The following is a 21,238-nucleotide window of genomic DNA, read 5'->3' as shown; positions in this document are numbered from 1 at the left end:
TGTTGGGAACCAGATTTTGGATGTGATGAAATAGAAAACACCAGTGAGCTATCAGATCATTTTCAGAGCCTCGCTGCGACACCTGCAATATCATGTCGTCAACGGGTTGATCCACAGAATAATAAAAGTGCATGATGGATGATCGCTTTCACATCCCAGCACCGGGGTTTCAAACCTGTGTTGTGAGGATTGAAATCATTATATTGGTGAGTCTCCATGCACGATTAACATTTTTCCCGTGGTGCAGCATGGGGAAGAATAAGGGGAAGGGGGGGGGGGGGGGGAGCCTTGTTCTTTCAGTGGATGGCAAGAGATATGAGAGGCAATGCAGAAGAAAGTGGAAAATAAGCAACAGAGCAGATGGAGGAAACATTTTTAGATCCAAACTAATCAAACGTGGGCTGGAGACTAATTAGAATCCTGAGGTTTATCATGAGTCCATCATGTGCAACCTGCATCCTCATCAAATGTCATGAGAATATCTTAGTGAGTGCATGAACGTGTGTGTCGTCTAGGTTCTCAACCTTGGGGTCGGGACCCTATTTGGGATCGTGAGACACTGGGAGGGGTCGCCAGATGCCTTCAAGAAACGATGATTTTTTTTTTACAATTTAAACCCACACTTGCCATATTTTAACCCATTTTCATCACATTTTCTTGCTCCATCACTTCCATTTCTGCCACTTCTCCATCAAATTTCAATGCCTTTTCTGCACATTTTTTCCACTTTCAAGACATTTTTGACACTTACAGTATAAACCCTTTCCACCACTTTTCACAATCAGAATCAGTAGTACAGTTTAAAAAAAAAACAAAAAAAACGCACACGGAATTTGACTTGGTAGTTGGTGCGCAGAATTTAAAGAAAAAACACACAAAAACACAAGCCAGCAGCAATAATAATAATAGTGATAAATATAAGGATAAGGGATAAATAAAGGAAAGAGGATAAAGAAAAATATAAATATAGATAAACCACAGAATGTTGCACGTGTTGACCCATTAATGTCACTTTTTACCTCTTTTGCTTGTTAATTTGGCAAATATAACCACATTCACAATTTGTCATTCCCATTTATTGCCAGTTTAAACTAACTGTTCTAATATTGACACTTTGCACCCTTTTTACCACTTTTTCTGTCTGTTTTTGGCCACTCTATAATACAATGTTTCATCAATTTCTGTGGTTTATAAAATCCCATTTCACCACTTTTTCCACCATTTTTGGTCACTTTTAACCAATTTTATTTCTGATAAATCAAGGATTTACAACTTTGAGATGGTTATTTACTATGGTGCAAATAATAATAAACTTCCCACTATGTTCAACCACATTCAGGTGGCACAGTGGGGGTCCCCGGTCTCTCGCAGGCTGAAAAGGTTGAGAAGCACTGGTCTAGAGCAGACATTATAGACCTGAAGGATAAGCAACCGTCACACCATACTGGTCAGACCCAGACTTCACACTGCAGGCGATGCAATTAGGTTTACCCCTGCTCTGCTCCTGCTCCTCAATCTGTTCCCCCACACTCACTCTCTTATTTCCGTCTCACAATAATTTTCTCTTTCCCACCACCTTCACTCTTCGGATTTCCCAATTCTCACAGAGCAGCTGCCCTCCTCCTCCATTCTCGCTGGCCCTGATTTAAGGTCACCCTTCAGTTACATTTGGAAGTATTTAAAATGGCAGGTCCACATAAACACAAAAACAGGAAATTGTTCTTTAAATATTCAAAGCAATGTTTTGTTTTTAAGGACATATTTTGGTTTTTAAACTGTTGGTTTCATATTACATGACATTTTATTGCGTACTTATTCATTTAAAAATGCTAGGTATTGTCAGGCGGAGCTTGGCTTGGGGAAAAAATGGGATATTACAACAACGCAAGCTTATTTCAATGCAAAATATTCATCAGGTTCAGCTGTATGATTATAAAAGCGTATTGTATTGTATCATTTGTATGGGTAAGGCAAGGCACACGTAAAATCCATGCATCCAAATGACAATTGCATTTGTGAATTTTATTCCTTTGGATTCAAAGTCAACACAATAAAGTAACCCCCCCCCCCCAAACACATAATTCCTTAAAAAACTGCAATGCGAATGCTGCATTTCAAAATGCTTGATGCCAACTGCAGTTTACCTTGAGATGTAGAAAATTATATTAGACACTGAGCAAAATGTCACATAATGCAGAACGTGAAATAAATAAGGTTAAGTGAATCTCTCTCTACTTTGTTGTTAAATACTTTTTACACAATATTGTGCTTGCACAGAAGTGAATTGATGCATTTTTGTTCTTCTTTTACACCTTGTTTTAAACGGCGGTTGCTATTTAGCATTTTGATGCATTACCGCCACCTCTGGCGGAAACTTGTATTGCTCATTTGCATTGCAGATCTGTAATCGACACATAATATATGGAAAATGAAATACTGTCTCTTTTTAAATTTGTCTTTTTTTAATATTTTATACCCAGGCACTTTCATGCTGATTCACTTTTATACTGATTCACTTTTATACTGATTCACTTTTATCCTGATGAACTTTTTGATACCGACAAACTTTTATTGTACATTATGTTGTTTTTATGATGATTGTGTCTGTTTGGCTTGAATCTTTGATGTTTAGTTTAATGTTGTTGGGAAAAGCATGCACAATTTCATTGTACTTGTGCAATGACAATAAAAAAAAAAAGAATAATTTATTCTCATGCCTGTGACTTTTCAGCTTCATTTTGACAGTAATTTATCGTGTCAAAATTGTGTTTTGTCCTTTGGAATAAGATTTGTATTCACAAGAATATAATCCACAAATGCAACTGTGAATCGGGTGCACACATTTTACATGCGCACACACAAAACCTTTGACAGTAACCTTACCTCACACATTTGCTTTATGTATGAACCAATGTGTTGTAAATATGTCAGTGTTTACTAGTTCATGATGGTATGGCAAAAAAAAAAAAGATGCGAGATCTGCTTGAAGCAAAAAAAAAAAAAAATCAAAAGAGAAAAAAAAAAACAGCTTTACCTTCTATTCCCAACACGCCGCTTAGTTTGTTCTCATCCGACAACTCAAACTTCTCGATGATTTCTGCAACATATTCAGAGGTCACGTTGGCCATCTGCAATGAATGGAAAACAGAAGAATACGAGCAATTATCAAAATCAGTCATTTTTTAAATACATTAAATAATATTGAATAAATCTGAGAGGATAGAAGGCATAATGTTTGGCCTTTTCAAACAAGCCAAACAGTCTTAATCTAAAGAATCATTGCACATAATGGATAATCACATCTTACTGAGGGAGAAGAAGAGGAAAAAAAGAACAGAAATCCCAGAGAAAACATCAATAATAAAGGAAGCCATGGACCCACATCACTCGTGCCAATTATAGATGGACAGACTGGGTTTGTAGAGACCAAGTAAAATACATTATAGAGGAGATGTTTAACACAACTGGCTGTAGAGAAAATCAGTCCCCTTTCTGCAGCTGAATGGCAAATTAAAAGAGGGTGATTGGAGAAAAAGTTGCCATCACCTTCTGTTCATTACGCAGGAAGTTAGCCAGGTCGTCCGGCGTCAGGTGGTCCTTTCTGTCACTGTACGCCATCATCAGCAAGAACAGGTCGCGTCTCATAGACATCATCTTGTAGAAAACAGAAAACTCCTCGTACGTCAGAGTCCCCTGCTGGTCATCTGTGTCTGCTTCCTGAAATGATATCAGATTTACAATCATTCAACAGTATTGATCCCCAGTCCTTGGCAAATCTACTCACGGCTAAAGATTCAAAGACAAACCCCAGAGCGGGTTAGTGTTTACATGCCGGGAACAAAAGATAAGCAAAGATCATTGAAAAATGGAGGTTACATACAAAAAGTTCACTAGACAAGGAAAAAAAAATCTTCTTTGTTTTTATGTTTTATAGCCCGTCTCAGTGTCTCACTCCTGTATAGTGTGTTAATTTGGTGAATGTGTAAGTATTTCACATGTTCATTGGTTTGTTTGAAGCAACTGTTAAGAACTTTTAAAAATCAACTGTTAACCTATTCTTGTTTTTAGTATTTGTATTTGCTCTGGTAAGCAATTGACTTTGAATGAATTTTTGCCTCACTTTTTGATGCACTTTTAAATATTATGTTTTAAATTATTTAGTTTGTACAAATTAAAATGTTCCCGCGACCCTGAAATACAGGAACAAGCGGGTCTGAAAATGGATGGATGGAAATTAAAATGTTGTCCTGATGGGACTACCAATAAAAAAACAAGGTTATACATTAGGGATGTTCGATATTAGCTTGATATGCAATATGCTGATACTGTCCAACAATACATTTCCAATTTCTGATCTAAACTGAAACCAATATATACATAGGCCCATCTCCCCCACCCCCTAATTTTAGATATATTTGAGATATTTTTTTATTTATTTGTTTTAGATAAATCTCCATGGAAACATCAGGTTAAGGCAACTTTTAATGTGATGCCCCACTGGATCTACAGTATTTCCAAATAAACTTCATCTGTCCAAAATAAGAATACTCCACTTGGATGGAAATATGTGGTAATGGAAAAAATATGTTGTATCAAACTGATTTTTCAATATCAGTAGAAAAATCAATACCAATGTAGACCGATATTACATTTTATGGATAATATCGGCCAATAATATCACCCACCACAATCATAAATAAATAAATAGAATTTTTTTTAGCCTTTTCTGTCGTCATCTATAGTAAAGTTAATTTAAAAATCATTGCGTCCAAGACAAAGCTCAGCTTCAGCAATTTAAGGCTTTTTTCCTTATGCTTCACTCATTTCAATAGTAATTCAACTAAAGACATTTACTGTATGTAGGCCTGCTTCATCTAAGTTAAAAGCCTGTTTTTACCCATTTAGTCTAACTTAACTTCAAAACAATGCTATTAAATGTGATGCCAGCTAAAAAATAAATAGATAAAAACGCACACACACACACACACACACAAATGAAACAGTAACATGATGTAAACTCAGACCCTGCAGTGTAATTCGTCTGCGTTCCAATTCCACTCGGGGTTGCATCTCATGACTATCGTTTCATAAACTGGCATTGAAGTGAATGGGACTCAGCTGCATGTGATAAAAATGTGGTGCTTTTCTCTCTAATGCGAATGCCAGCATGTGTTTATCACTGTGTTGATGGGATGTCTGTTTGTTCCAGTACAAAATAAAGGCTTGGATTCACCACAAATCTGCTCACTGGCATTCTGCTAAAAAGACCTCTTCCAAATGTTCCCTCGCACTATAAATGAAGGAGGGAAAATGTTATCCGCTGCTGGAGGTAAATCATCATCAATTCCTTTGCCACTAACAACATCAAAGCTGAATATCCCCAAGACATCACAAATTATCAGTGATTCTGTCGCTCCGATAATTAGAGCATCAGCGCACGGCTAAATATTAGAATAATTAGCTGCATTACCAGTATTATTGTCTATAATTGTCTATATCAGTGGTTCTCAAGCTTTTTTTGGTTCAAGTATCCCCTTTCTCTTACTTTTAAATGCAAGTACCCCCTCATGTCCGACTACTACATTTTGCCCAGAATACTGTGAAAAAACAACTATAGAGCGTAATGATGGAATACATGAGTGATAACACACATTTTAAATAATCTCATTTTGTAAATAAGTGGAAAGAATAGTATTTAGTGGCTCCTGAATAAATAGATTTCTATCGTTTCTAACATTTATAGTGATCTCCCTCCTGATGTGAGACCAAGACTGACCCTTGTATTTTCAGTTCATGTTCCAATCAAGATCATTTCTATCATCATTTTGTGTGTTTTTTTGTGTCATTCTGTGTGTTTTGTTGTTTGTTCTTCATATTACTCAGTATATTTATCTCTTATTTTGTGTGTTGTTGGTATTATGTAAATGATTCTCTCTCAGTGTGTGTGTCTTTGGTGTCGTTTGGTTGTTTCTTATGTCGTTTTGTATGTTTCTCTGTTATTTTTGTGTATTTTGTAGTGATTTGTGTATTTTTCCTCTCATATAGCGTGTCTGTTGCCCATTGGTGTGTTGATGGTAATAGGAAGCATTTTTTTTCTCTCTTATAAAACCCCATATTTTTAATGCTTTAATTTGTTAATTCTCCTCTTAATCTCTCAAGAGCTAGTTGTGCTGTGCACAGGGGGGCACAGGGGGGTGGCAACTGTAAACAATCCCAGCGTTTTTCTCTCCAATGCATCTCTGCCTCCTTTTTTACACCAGCAATGCATCAGTCTTTGTAGCACAAACACTAAACCTTCACTGTTTCTCCTTTTTCCATAAATCATTTAACTGGATGTTGCCAGATGATGGACACACACATTCCCCACTCCATCTACTTGCTGGGATCTTGCATTTTCTATTCCCTGAAATCTCAGAGGAGTCCCTTCAACTTCACAGTAAATCTTATTAATCCAGCTAATGCCTCCATCACAAACACACACACCCATAATGAGCTCGCTGTAGGCATCAGGGACTTGATTACACAGACAGAGCCTACACACACATGCAGCAGAATAAATCATTGAGATGTATGTATGTATACTGGGCGGACAGAAAACAATTACTATTAGGGTGTTTTAGAAACACAAGTGATTTACGCTGAAACTATAAAATATCTAGTTACAATCAAGAAACAAATAATTGGAGAAAAAAAAAAAAAAAGAGTATGGAGTAAAATGAAAATTTAGCAAACGATGATGAAGAGAAAAGGGCTTGACTGACTCAACAGAGTTAGAAAGGAGGATTACAAACAATGTAATGAATAGAGGTGTCCCGATCCGCTATCGATATCGGCCCGACATCAGCCTGAAAACGAATATCGGATTCAAAGTTCCAATTTTTATTTTTTTTTCCAATTCATTTTTTAATATATTTTATTCGATTGTAGGATACTGTAGATATTATGTTGAAGGTTAAAATGTATGTAACTAATTGGTAAATAATAAATGGGTCCGTTTTTCCTCATACCTGTTGTTCTCTGTTTGAGTAACATCACATGATCAAGCCTTTTCTAACACACCACATTCAAAATAAGTCACTCTTATTGCTTTACTAAAAAAGAAAAAAGAAATTAAAAGTATGTATGATTCATGCTGATATCGGATCAACATCGATATCGACCGATATGCAAGGTCGGAATATCGGTATCATATCGAAAATGAAAAAGTTGTATCGGGACAGCCGTAGTAATGAATGAGGCTATAATTATTATTGAAATATTTTGCTGGAAAAAAATACAACTCTATAACATCTGATGACTAAAATTTAAAACAGGAAAACTTGGCATCAATATTAATTTCATCAACCGAATATTTTCATTGCAGCTTTCATCGACTAAATTGTTTTTTAAGTGACAATAACAAGACGAAAACTATATCAAAATATATTTATATTTGTGTTGACTAATAAAAATGAAACTACATTCTCATCACACGAGACGAAATTCAATCAAAACTCATGAAACCGTGTGGTTTTACTCATTGATCACATCAAATCTTCCTGTGTACGTACAAACATTAACGCCGTCCCATATCACGTTGATAAATATGGTAATTTAATCTTTTTTTTTTAAATGCATACACTCATATCCTGTATATTTTAGTTGACTATACTGTATGTGTAACAGTATTAATGTCATTTTGTTGATAAAAACCAAACTATACAGTAACTGAAATAGTCCTGATGACTAAATTTTGACCAAGACTAAGTTGCATTTTAGTCAAAAGACTATGACTAATCAAAAATCGCTGTCAAAAATAACTCTGCTTGGCATTAAAAGCTGACAGAAAGAAACAAAATGATCAAATTAAATATATATATTTACCAAACACTTCAATATAAGCTTAGGGCTGTGCATGCTAATCACATATCTATTTTCTGACCCGCTTGTTCCTGTTTTCCCGGGTCGAGAGGGTCTGCTGGTGCCACCATCAATTATATCAGTTATATGCCCTTTTACCTGGTGTCTATTTTAGGATCGACAGGGTTTTCCATTTCTAAAACACAATACATATATTTTTATAAAGTACTTATAGTATAAGTTTTGAGCTGTCAGCCATTCTTACAACTCCTTTTTCCTATAATAAAGTATACATTTGGCAGATGAGCAGGTAAGATATTTGCATGTTAGCAGAGACGCTTGACTTGTCCACTATGACATCACTACATTGATCAATCAATCCTGTTATCAGGGCAAAACTGAAGCTACACTGAAGCACAAATAACACATGGAAGGATTCAATAAAATATACAGTTTCAAATATATTTCAAACAAGGTTCTAGTAGCTGGGTTTGATTTTATAGGAGGGTGACTTTTCTTTGCTTGCTTGCATGTTCTTCCTCTGCCTGTGGAGTACCAGGGGTTTTACTGCAGCTTCCTCCAAAAATCTGGGGTGAGTTTAGTTTTCCCTCTGGTGCTGGTATCAGTCTTGTGCTTTGTTGCTAGGGTAACCAGAGAGAGGCGTGGTGATGGTATTGTTATTGTGAAAGTCCAGCTGTCTGCAGCTTTCTATGTCACCAGTCAGTCACCAGCAGAACTCCCATAGAACACACCACATATCCACTTTCACACCATTGACTATTCACTCAGCCATAGCATGCTATACAGTATATTTAGTGAGTCCATATATAGTGTGCTCAATTATAAATTGGTCACCGTCGCTGGAATCCACCAAATGTTTTACTCAAAGCCCCTGAGACAGGCTTTGGGGGTTTGTCTGCAGCTCTTTTTTTGTTTTGGTGTAACAGACACCCTGTATGAGGTGTCTGCCTGTGCTGCTTAAAGTCTGGGTAAAGCAAATTCAGCCATTTTCCTCAAAACACATTAATTAGGTCATAAAAACATTCCTTAAAAAATGTAAAAAGCCATTCAACCATTTATAATTTAATTGTGGAGCTCGGCTTCACAAACTGTGTTTCAAATTTCTGTGTTTAGGATTTAATGGCGGGTCAGAAATCATGAACCGTTTTTACGTAATGGAGCCATCATTAGCATAAACCCGACCCTGCTGCTGAAGCACACCAAACCTCCGCAGCCTCCAGTGGATGCAATTCCTAGCCAAAAACAAACCACATATTCAGACTCAGGGAAATAAAACGTCTCCGCTGGTGCCGCATTTTACATGAAATTAGCACTTTTTTTCAGTTCTGACTCTACCCGGGAGGGATGCACATAATCGGACCCAGGCGGAGCAGACCTTTCCGCTGACACCTTGTTTGGCCAAATCCGAGCACTTTTGTAAAACCAATGGGAGAAGGAATATCAACACTGGAGCCACTTTCACACTGCTCTCTCCCATAGGGTTAGCGTTATAACACGCCCTTCCTGCACGTGGGCGTGGTTCCAGCGCCTCTTACTGACACGTCCCCAGCATCTCAGAACAGAGAGAAGTGCTTGTTTTTCCATGATTTTGAGACCTAATTTTATATACTTAGCGATTTTTTTCATCTTTCAAATTTGACTCAGTGATCAATGACACACGTTTCTGTGGTGTGACAAACTAATAACACTCATTTATTTCTGCTTTACACAGACTTTAAGAGTCTGTTCAAGTCACTAATTTGACAATCATGTCAAATAAGAACTTAAAGCAAGTCAATAGTAAGCAGTAGTTGGCCATTGAAGACCATTATTTAGTGGTTGCTACTGGAGTTAATCATTGCAATGGCATAAAAAGTCAAGCAGCTGTAAAGAAGCTATTAAAAATATTTTGGATAAACGTGGTTCGTTGGTTTTTGGGAGAAAGGTTCAATCAAAGATCTTGTTTTGTTGTTTAATCAACAAAAAGAGCTATTATCAGTGTAGTCAAAGTGATAAGTGCTCTTCCAAAAGTATAAAGTAAAAACTGTTAAGGCTTCATTCGTTACATCACGTGTCCAAATCAAGGCCCGCGGGCCAAATCCGGCCCTTTAGTGCCACCAATTCGGCCCACTGGAGAAAGTGAAAATGACAGAAAAAATATGAATCATTGTGTAAATTACCAAATAATTCAGTTGTAAATTGTTGGTGAAAGAACTCCTCAAATTATTCCACAAAATCTCCTCAAATTAAATAAAACTTGGGCTTGGGTTGAAATTGTTCGTTTTCCCACTCAAACTGGTCCGTATTTGGCCCTTGGACTAAAATGAGTTTAAATGGTAAATGGACTTGATTTATATAGTGCTTTATCCCCACACTGAAGCAGTCTCAAAGCGCTTTACATATCAGCTCATTCACCCAATCACTCTCACATTCACACACCAGTGGGACAGGACTGCCATGCAAGGCGCTAGTCGACCACTGGGAGCCACTTAGGGTTCAGTGTCTTGCCCAAGGACACTTCGACACATAGTCAGGTACTGGGATCGAACCCCCAACCTCTCGATCAGAAGACGACCCACTACCACCTGAACCACGGTCGCCCTACTCCGGCTTTACAGCATTAAAAAGAGGGTTCCCATTGCGTTGGTGTTATGTAATGAAATAATATAAAGTTTTGAAGATTTACCTGAAACATTTGCTTGACCTTCCTTCGAGGCAGATTGACATTCAGCTTGTGCAGAAGTTGATACACTTCGTCAATATTCAGGAGACCATCTCCATTCTTGTCAGCTTCTTCAAACGTCTGCTTCATCCACGTTCCACAAACACACATTCAGGAAAATAAATGTTGTAGTTCAACACTGTGTCTATAGACAAAGTCAACTAACCACATGAGATCTAGTACCAACTTGAGATGATGCATTCCTGGGAACTTAAAAACTGATTTATATTTGAAGGATATTGGTCATGTGTCCGCTGACGCTTTGCCAGAGAGTCCTCGTCGCTGATCCCAGCCATCAGGTACCGAAGTCCAGTTATCCAGGTTCTGGCTTCTTCTGCGTTGGATGTCACCAGATCAAGGGACTCCATATGGTTCCCATGATACACTGTGAAGCAACAGGCTGGGTCAAAGCTGCCTTCCGCATGCCGATGGAAGATGTCCGATTGACCCCCCTCTGTCACTTTGTACAGTGAATCAATGGTGACTGAGAAAATAAACACAAGAAAAAAGTAGAGGGACAATTTAATAATAGAATGGATCAAACATGTTTCACGTCAATAATAGACATTGTATTGTGAATCTAACCAGTTATTCAACAATACCAGTTTAAAGTGGTATGAAGGCTGCATTCATACTACCATGTAATCATGTAGGTGCGCCATCCTTCCTCTGCCTTGCCAATTCATCCAATTATTTAAACCCACCTCAACCCACCCCTATTTGCGCTTAAGCAGCTTTTTTTTTTTTTTTACGTGCATGGAGTTCAGCATGTTTCTCCTATATTTCTCATTCAGACTGTACATAAAATAAACCCACCACATGTGGGCTGTGAATGAAGGCGTTCTTATGTGATTCATTTACAAAGGAGGCGGACTCCGTCATGATATTTTATTGGTCGCCTGGAAACACTTGTCATTGGCTACAGTATAGGTCATAAACCCCGCCTCCTCAATGATAACAGATGGGATGTGGGTCAAACTGTAAAGTTAAAATACTCATCACGTAATTTTTTTTCCAAACTTAAACTCTGCTGTGATCATTAGTTATTATCACCCTGTGGGCGACCGTGGCTCAGGTGGTAGAGGGTCGTCTTCTGATCGAGAGGTCGGGGGTTCGATCCCAGTACCTGACTATGTGTCGAAGTGTCCTTGGGCAAGACACTGAACCCTAAGTTGCTCCCAGTGGTCGACTAGCGCCTTGCATGGCAGTCCTGTCCCACTGGTGTGTGAATGTGAGAGTGATTGGGTGAATGAGCTGATATGTAAAGCGCTTTGAGACTTGAGTGTGGTGATAAAGCGCTATATAAAATCAAGTCCATTTACCATTTACCCTACATTGTGTTCAAGTGCTCATTTTTCTGTGAAGTTTGTTTTAAATAAGTTATTTGAGGTTGAAATACGGGATTTGACAGACGTGGATCTTGCGTAGCTCTCTTTGTGAAGCTGTCAAAATGGGTTATTCTGCAGTAAACTGTTCTAAGCCATTAGCAGGGCATCATCAGGGCAGTACGCTAAATAGGCGTTACCAGTTACCAGGGCTCCTCCCGCCAGACTCTACTGCGCAGACTCTGGTTCCAAAAGTGCAAGATGGAAGCGCCCCTACGCGCTATATTTTGGCTTCAAGAACATTGAGTGGGAACAGCTAAATTTTTTGCAAGACAAAAAAAAATATCCATATGCCGACATGAAAAAAGAGTGGTATAATAAATAGATTTAAAAATGGTTGCATAAAGACAGTGGTGTGAAGATGCAGCTCTGGGAGGCATCATTTCTGCATGTTTCACACGTCTAACTGCTTCAACAACACTGACAAAGACAAATTACAGAGCTGTAATTTGAGGCATTTTCTTTATCAGTGTCAGGTGTCTCGCAGCAAGGAGACATAGAAAATGTGCCATTTCCACCCTCAAGGCCCGGAGCTCGATGCGACTGTCATAAAGTGATAGGAGATGAATTCAAAGCTGGAGGGTATTTTGAAAACGTAAAAAAAAAACTTTTTCAAAAAGGTAAAATGAGATAAAACACGTGTATTTAAAAAAGGAAATGAGTAGTAATTTGCGTTGCTCCTTTATGTGTGAAAAAAAAACTCAACGGGGTGAGTGAATGTTGTAGTTCTCCCAGTGCGTCTAATGAGATTCAGTAATGTACGGTAGTCTCTCAGTGAAAATCTGCTATCTTTGATGTTGTGTCTTTAGAGAGGAAGCGAGTGCATGCAGAGGTTTCTGGATTTAAACCTACAGTGTCTTCATACCTCACTGTGTTAACATTCAATGTTTTCAAATGGATTTCATTCGATTTAAACAGTACATTTACCAATTCTTGATGTCCCTCTATTGTTTGTATCAAGCCTGCCAAAAACAATAATCTGATTAAAAAACAAATATCCCCTCCTCTGTTCTCACATCTTGTTACGTAAGCTCATTCGAAATGCTGCAACGATTGGATGTAACAATATGGGAGCTTGTTTTTGATCCTGATTTGACAGACAGCGCACGTGCACATGCGCGCACACACACAAAAACACACACACACACACACACTCTCACACAGAGACAAAGCGCCTGTGTTTCTTTTCCATGTCCATGCAAGGAAACATGTAAGAGGCTTATCTAACACCAGCAGTCTGCACACACACACACACACACACACACACACACGTTTTATCGCAGACGTGTGCGTGCGCATGTTTCCGTAGTTTGATGAATTATGATGGCTGTAAATGTTGTTCTGTTCAAAAGTGATTGAATGAATGAATGAATGAATAAATTAATTAATTAATTAATTAATTAATTAAATGAAATTATTTATAAGCTTGTGAGCCTAGTCATTTAAGAATATGATTTGCAAATTATTGCTAAAATGTTATTTTCTTGACATTTATAGGTCTCCTTAATTCAGGGTTTTTCAACCTAGGGGTTGTGACCCCATGTGGGGTCACATGGAATTAAAATAGAAATGTCTAGGAATTGGTAAAACACAAAACAACATTTATTTGATTAAAATTATATTTATATTTTTTATTATTATAATTATTTTCAAATCAACACATCACTCACACAATACATATTAAACAATTGCATTCTGTACTTAAACTTTCTCAAATATAAATCTAGTTCAAATAAAATGCTGAATAAAAATATCTTGTCACTTTGTGCACTAATCCTGCTACTCTGTATTTGTAATATACTTTAATAAACAGGTTCAAAAACAAATTCAAGAAAAGAAAAATATCCCTGGTGTCGCCAGAAATGTATGACATCAAAATGGGGTCACGACCCAGAAAAAGTCGGCAACCCCTGCCTTAATTCCATCTGCTGACAATAAACAACATATCGTCAATATTATCAAATACTTTTCATTTCTGATTATGAAAGAGGCTGATGGAAAGCCCCGTGAGATGCAACATCTCGTTTTTGAGGGGGATCAAAAATTAGATTGGGAGGAAAACAAAAACAATTTATATTGATGATTTTTTTACACAACTCTATCCAAAACCAGTTAATTGAGCTTCAACCACATTGGCTAAGAAACAGTGATGAAACAGGGCACCGACTGGGCTATGATGTTTACAAAACCGATTGTCGACAGAAATGTAAGCAAAGAATAATACTTATATTTAAACATGTATTTTTACACTGTGGGTGCTAGACCTATAACTTTCACGTCAGGCGCCGCTAGTGGCCACAAGCGCCGCAGTACTGTCGCAAAAATCAACAAGCAGTCCGTCGCACCAGCCTCCCTTGTCTTTTGATTGTGTATGCAGACAGTAGTTGACCTGTAACTTAGGGATAAGGATTGGCTCTAAGGGCTAGGTCAGTCGGGCTGGGGTGCAAAGCGGGTGGAGGCTGCCACCGCCCTCCTCTCCACGTCTGTGGTGCTCCCCCCTACTCCTTGGCCTCCGTGGGTTGACCGTCTGCTCTGTCCCAGGCGAAGGGGACCGACGACTTCTGCGAGGTCAGGGAGTAGGAGGGGAGCGCCACCGACGCAACAAGGCTGGCCGAGCACCGGTTCTCCAGCGATGGCTGCTCCTCCAGCTGCGGCGCGAGCCACAGCCCCGCTTCGCACTCCAGCCCGACCGACCGAGCCCTTAGAGCCCCTTACTAAAGAATCCACATTTAACTCAACTATCAAGGCAATTAGTGTACCCAATAACCCAACATTAAACTACCATATTGTGCTCTTTTGGCTGTGAACAGAGGCTAAACTGGTTTCAGCTGACCACAACAATGGCGCCGGGTTGGGAAATGGCCGTATGTTTTGACGCCATGTGGGATCCGAGCCTGTGGTCACGTGACTGGCCAAAGATGGTCAGTCTCTCCAAACTTACATGAACGGTATTACAAGAGGGAAGCCCAGCTCGGAGCATTGATACTGTCAAGCACTGTATATTGGCCTGAGGAATCATTTAAAATAACTCATATGGGTCAACTCTTCAATGGGTTCTGAAAACCAAACAAAAGATATGGGAAAATATGCATTTCCTATTTTCTGCCACATCAAGACTTACCTCTTGAGCTCCTTTTCAAAGCTGAAAAAAATGATTATTCTGCCAACAGATGTGGGGACGTTCAATTATTCCATAAATATGAAAGGACAGTATAGGAAAATTGCTGTTTACAGCTATTTTGTGTGTGTGTGTGTGTGTGTGTGTGTGTGTGTGTGTGTGTGTGTGTGTGTGTGTGTACACTCACTCTTGGCCTTCTCACTCTTGCGTGAGGGCTTCCAGCGGATGCAGGAGCGATGCTCATCTAGGTAGAAAAGCCTCACCAGCCCTTTGGATCCAGCCTTCACTTTCACCATCTGGGTTCCAGATTGCATCACACTCATGCATCGCTCCACTGCAGACAAAAGCGCACACCATGCATTTAGCATCATATGAAGTCGCAGAAGGAACAGGTGCAAACAAATTAAGGCAAATGTCTCCAAGTAGTTAGTACTCAAGTACTGCAGCTGATGAGGGCGGGACTCGGAAACAGCAACAGTGGTGGTGTTGTGGGAAGGCCCAGAAAGGCCCTTCTGTTACTCACTGACCTCATCCTCAGGGCAATGCAAGCAGGAAGAAATAGAACACTCACACAGGGAGCCTCAGCATCTCTGAACCTCTCTGTTTACAAAGGACCGGCGCGCACGTGGACACACGCACACAAGCACACACACTCTCTTTCTGAGAGGAAAAGCTTCACACCTTACAAAGGGAAGCCACTGCTACACTGAGGAAATTCACTCAGCAGATAGATTCAGTTAAATTACAAGAATTTTCTCATTCCGTTTGCGGGATGTGGAAATCTCACCACAGCCTTTTGTGAAGGATTTTAGCGCCATTATTTCAAAACATTAAGACAGTGGTTCCCAACCTTTTTCTTGTCATTACCCCATTTTATATCACTAATTTTTGGCGAACCCAAACTTTCTTTCTGTAAAATCAGTTTTTTGATCATGTTTGTTATACTGTGTTACAAATACAAAGTGACAACCTGCACCAGCTCCGATATTTCCATACTGTTTTTTATTTAAACTAGATATACAGTATATTTAAAAAAGTTAAAGTACAAAATACAGTATATGGTGTTTTATTTTGAAAATGAATAATAATTGTTTAAGTTCTTTTAGCTTTCTGCCACTTCCTGCACTATTTCTGTGTTATTATTTTTACTATTGTTTTGTACATCATTCTATATTTGTATTGTTTTTTTGTATATATTCTATTATAATACTGGTGTATTTCTATTTTTTATTAGTTTTTCTATTATTATTATTATTATTATTATTATTATTATTGAATCTTTGAAATAAGTATTGTTTTTTTTTTACCTGTGCAGAATATTTGAAAAAAAAAAAAAATCAATAAAAAAATTAATTAATAAAATAATTAATTAAGTAATAATAATAAAAAAAAATCAAAACTATAAAATTTTAATCAGTAATTTTTCATATTTTATTATTATTAGACATTCCAGGCAAATCCACAGGGAGTCACTACCCCAAGGTTGGAAAAAAGCTGCCTTAAGAGTTCTGCAAGCCTGTTTTTAAATAGAAACGATTTAACTGTGCAGATACTGTACCCTTTGTAAATTTAAACAAACAGACATATCACCACCTTCATATGTTATGCATCTCATGGCCACACTGTGCACGTGCGTCCTCAGCCAAAGAAAACAAAGTGATAATCTAAAATTCCATTACAGATGCTTGAGATGAACAGACATGTTTAAAGCGCTCATAATGAAGTGCTCAGAAGAGGCTGGTAGTGGAGTAGTGCATCTTCTTTCCCTGCTTGACTGCCTTCCAATTTCAAACACAGACAAAAAAAGAAGAATGACCGACTAAACTTTAAACTCTATCCTTCGTGTGACAGCTGCTGGCAGAGATAGGGAAGAGATGACAAGAGGAGAAAGAGGGACATTTCCATTCTCATTAATTTCTGTACGCATGCACAGAAAAAAAGTGTGCGCGTATCTGTTCCTGTGCACATGTGCCACACAGACAAAGTAACAAACACATCATAACATGTTATTGAAAGGTGAGGACGAAAATGTGAAGCTGCCTACTTTATCAATTTGTTACATTTTTACAATTTTATATTTGATGCTCGAGTCCACGTGTCAAACTCATGGCCCGGGGGCCAAATCCAGCCCTTTGGAGCATTCAATTTGGCCCACAGGAGAAAGTAAAAATGAATGTAACTCAACAATATTTGCAGGGACTCAATTTTTTCCTGGTGTTTATATAACATGATTGTAGTCATTTTTAATGTTAAACAGTTGAAAAAACTCATAATTCTTAGAAAATCCTTCAATTTTCCTTTAATTTATGATATAATATTTCCCCCAATTAAATAGATATTGCTCACAAAATCAGGAAATTTAAAGTGAAAATGCTGTTGGAACTGATATCTGTCGCTTATAGCTTGGATAAGGTTGGTTTCTTAGACATTTTGTACTCTATGTATATGTAGAAGTGCAAACTAGGGCACATTAAAGCTGATATCCGGAGTTTCTGAGAAATGTCTCGATGTCTCGCCTTAAACAGCCTCACTTCCTCCCACTGCCTCTGCCAATCTATCAGAAGCCACGCCTCTACTTTTCTGCACGCGCAGAATAAGGCCAAATCAAGTGGCATTGACATAGGTCTATGGGTCAGCTAAGAGCCAAAATCATTTTTACCGGTTTGCTGTTGTGAGACATGGCCTTGTCTCGTGCACAGTTCCGCATTCACTTTGACTGACAGTCTCAAAAACAGGAAGTCGAAGCCAATTGGCTGGGCGATCACGGCGCTCGTTTCCATTTGTATAGGGGTCTATAGGACGAAGGCGGGACTTATATACATTGACGTCAATGACGTGCAGTCAGGGTAGGCAAGGTAGGCAGTGCCTACCCAAGGGTGGATTGATATTTTGATTATTTGTTTTAATTATAATATAATTATAAATTATTCATTTTTGCATTTCCAATAGCCTACAGTACCTATAAGTTTGAAAGTGTCTGCATTTTGTGCGTTTCATAGTCCAAATTACTAAACAGTGCTATTTCCTGGAACGGCTGCCGTCTCACTCCGCTGTAAGGCAGGAGGAGGCCACGCCCCCTCCCAAAAGCACACGGCTGCTCTGCCTCTGTTCCCATAGTGTGCTTTTATGTGTTTGCACATGCGCAGTCAGTTCCCCAAGATGACAACCATTTACCTCCAAGCCATTTAGGCTTTGCTTGTGTTGAAAATGGCAATAATACCTCAACTCTACAACCATGAGTCTTAGATGAGATAAAAGGGGAAAGCAGGGTGGGTGAGTAAAGAAACCACAACAACCCATAACTTTAATTCACCACCTCCAGAATCCATGACATTTATGACGAGCCATAAATGTACTGATGGTCATGCAGTTGGCTACACTGATAATAAAACTGAGTCTCTCTCTTATAGGGTTGTACTTCTACTGATGCAGTATCTGGAGTCCAGCCAAATAGAGTTTCTGAACATTTTCAGATTGTCACTTGAAAATAGGAAAAGATGTCAACAGTAGAGCAGCACGTCTGGTGCGATTAGGTTTTAGTATAGATTAATAGACAGCAAAGACCACACATTTTTGAGAGAATTTATCTCCAGCACAAGAGATTACAGACATGAACATGTGATTAGTGAAGGAAAGAAGCAGTATATGTATCTACATGGGTAAGTCCAATGAGTCTCATACACCACCTGATACATGCAGTATATAATAAACACTGTATTTATTGCTTTTTCCCCAGTACATCTACCAGACATGTTTTTTTAATATGTTGGCGTTAATCAATGGCAACGTCATCTTTTTTTTTTAACTGTAGTGTTATGACAACAAATGTCTGGGGAATGCATTGACATGAAGTTATTGATCAGAAAAGTATCAATTGGTAATCTACACCAATGATGATTATGTATTCTGCACCCTGACTCAGATATATTTACAGACAATTTGTATTAATTATTTTAAATACTATCTAATTGTAGTCCATAATGAATTTAATACTAAACAAGAGTGTGCAAATCTGCCAAGTGCCATATATCCCTTTGTCAGATATTGCCAGTTATCTGGATTTGTACCATGATTATTAACACTCTAAAGTCTTGGAAGAAATTCTTTCATAACGATACAGTAGGTCCAAATGTATGGACATCTCCATTTTTTTTTTTATAAATCACAATGAAATGTGCAATCTTGATCTGATTTGGATGAAACTCAGTAGGGTGATTGAGGAACCAACTTGACCATCAACCGATATATGAATTTATGATATTTCGCCAGTAATGAGAAATAGAGATTTTTCAATTTTTTAGAGTAATCCAGAATCAGTATATTGATATTTGTGACAAAAATGCAAAACATGAAGACAAATTGAACTTGCTCTGTTTGTTTTCCTGCAGCAACCATTTCCTCCATCGCCCTGCTGTTTTATGACCTTTTTACGCAGCAGGTGGGTCAGATGCACAGATCTCAAACTGGGTTGGGCTGATCCCATTCTGGCTTTGTCAGGGCCCTCTATGCAAGTGGCTGTTTGGAAGCGGTGGGGGCACAGTTTGCATATGGTGACATCCTTAAGCCATTAAACGTACACAAGCTGCGAAAATGATAAATAATAGTTGTTACTTAAACACCTGTTGGCTGACAACAACAATTCAAGCACTTTCAACTTTAATTACACCTCAAAAACACTAGCCACAGCTGATGATAGCGGTTTAGGGATCAAGACTGTTTCATTCTCCTCAGATGAGGTCAAGGACTCAGCTTTGGCGGCTAGCTATTGCCTAGACCAGTGGTTCCCGACCATTTTTGGATCGTTACCCCATTTTGATATAAAAAATTTCAGGCGGCCACAAATACACTTTTTTCTTCTAGAATTAGATTTTGATCATGTTTGTTTTACAGTGTTACAAATACAGAGGAGCCAGGATTATTGATAAGTTGTGCCAGCTCTGATATATTTGTATATACAGTATATTATATTATACATTTATAATTGAGAAAGTGAAATTATAGAATACAGTTAAGATTGTGTGTTGTTTTGAATTGAAAATATATATATTTTTTAATCCGTAATCATTTTTTTCTTATCTATTACCAGACATTTCAGTTGAAGAGAAATTGAAGAGTTAATCTCAGAAACTCGTCTCAAATCTGTATATCACAACAGTTATTAAAAACTATGATCAAACATTCAACATCAACTTCACATTTACAATATTTAACCAATTGCCTTCAAGCACTAATAAGAAAATAAAGAAGAATAACACAGTTTACTCTAAATATCCACTTCTACTGTGAACTATGGAAACATAAAAAATTAACCGTGGGTATCTTTTTTTTTTTTACCCCGACTTTTGTTAATATAGAAGCAGTGCCAAGATGAGAACAGCCTTTTTGCTCTTCTCTTTGAGACACTTGCTCTGTCAGTCCACACTAATAAATAAAAAAAAAAAAGAAAATTGAAGTGACAGACAGTGTGGCAGCTTAAAAGCTTCTTTCAAGTATGAAAATTATTATTTTCTTCACAGGCATTTTTTTTATACAAGCTAAACCATTTTCGTTTTAGTTTCTGCGTCCCTTGAAATAAACCCCATCAATGCTGACGGCTTCAACTCTGTTTAAATGCGTGTGTATGTGTGTGTGTGTGTGCAATCACAATGCAAAAAACCCAGTTTACCTCTCCTACCTTCTCCCACTACATCTACATCACTGAATGCTTTCTTACTATGAACGCCTTGCAGTCCTGCATAATCTTAATACTATTTATTTTACACCACTTGAGTATACATCTAATCCATACATGTCCGAGTCTGTTGGCTGATTGTCCGTCAGCATAGAAACTCATTTAAATATAATACTTATTAAACATTATAAATGGGATATATTGTAATAGAGAATATTATTAATTCAAATGATGCTACACTATATTTTGTATTTAAAATGTAATTGGTGAAATGTGTGTAATTAGTATAATATAATAAATAGTATATAATTAATATTATGTATGTGTACATATGTAAATATGTTTAATATGCATGTATAAACTGTATATACAACTTTGTGTAGAATATATATTGAATGTGTATTGTACAACTAGTAACAGTTGCCCAACATTAATAGTTTTACCTGGTTTCTCGCTTCTGCCCTATAACTGATTGTATTTAACTTTGAATATTGCTTTTCTTT

At 37.8% G+C, this 21,238-nt stretch overlaps 1 protein-coding gene across 5 annotated transcripts in view; it reads right to left on the bottom strand.

Moving 5' to 3' along the window:
• plch1 (phospholipase C, eta 1) overlaps positions 1-21,238 on the bottom strand; it is an 81,425-nt gene that overhangs the window by 31,554 nt on the left and 28,633 nt on the right. For all 5 annotated transcript variants that reach the window (XM_028464622.1, XM_028464623.1, XM_028464621.1 and 2 more), the window contains 5 exons: positions 15,252-15,398; positions 10,802-11,045; positions 10,526-10,655; positions 3,547-3,717; positions 3,035-3,128 (listed from right to left, as the gene is read on the bottom strand). In XM_028464622.1, the coding sequence (XP_028320423.1) occupies positions 3,035-3,128; positions 3,547-3,717; positions 10,526-10,655; positions 10,802-11,045; positions 15,252-15,398 (786 nt within the window). The remainder of the gene's footprint in view (positions 1-3,034; positions 3,129-3,546; positions 3,718-10,525; positions 10,656-10,801; positions 11,046-15,251; positions 15,399-21,238) is intronic.

Source organism: Gouania willdenowi, chromosome 13, assembly GCF_900634775.1.
Source record: "Gouania willdenowi chromosome 13, fGouWil2.1, whole genome shotgun sequence".
Lineage (NCBI taxonomy): Eukaryota > Metazoa > Chordata > Actinopteri > Blenniiformes > Gobiesocidae > Gouania > Gouania willdenowi.
Note: the sequence above shows the minus strand (reverse complement) of the source record. Positions and strands in the feature narration are given on the sequence as shown.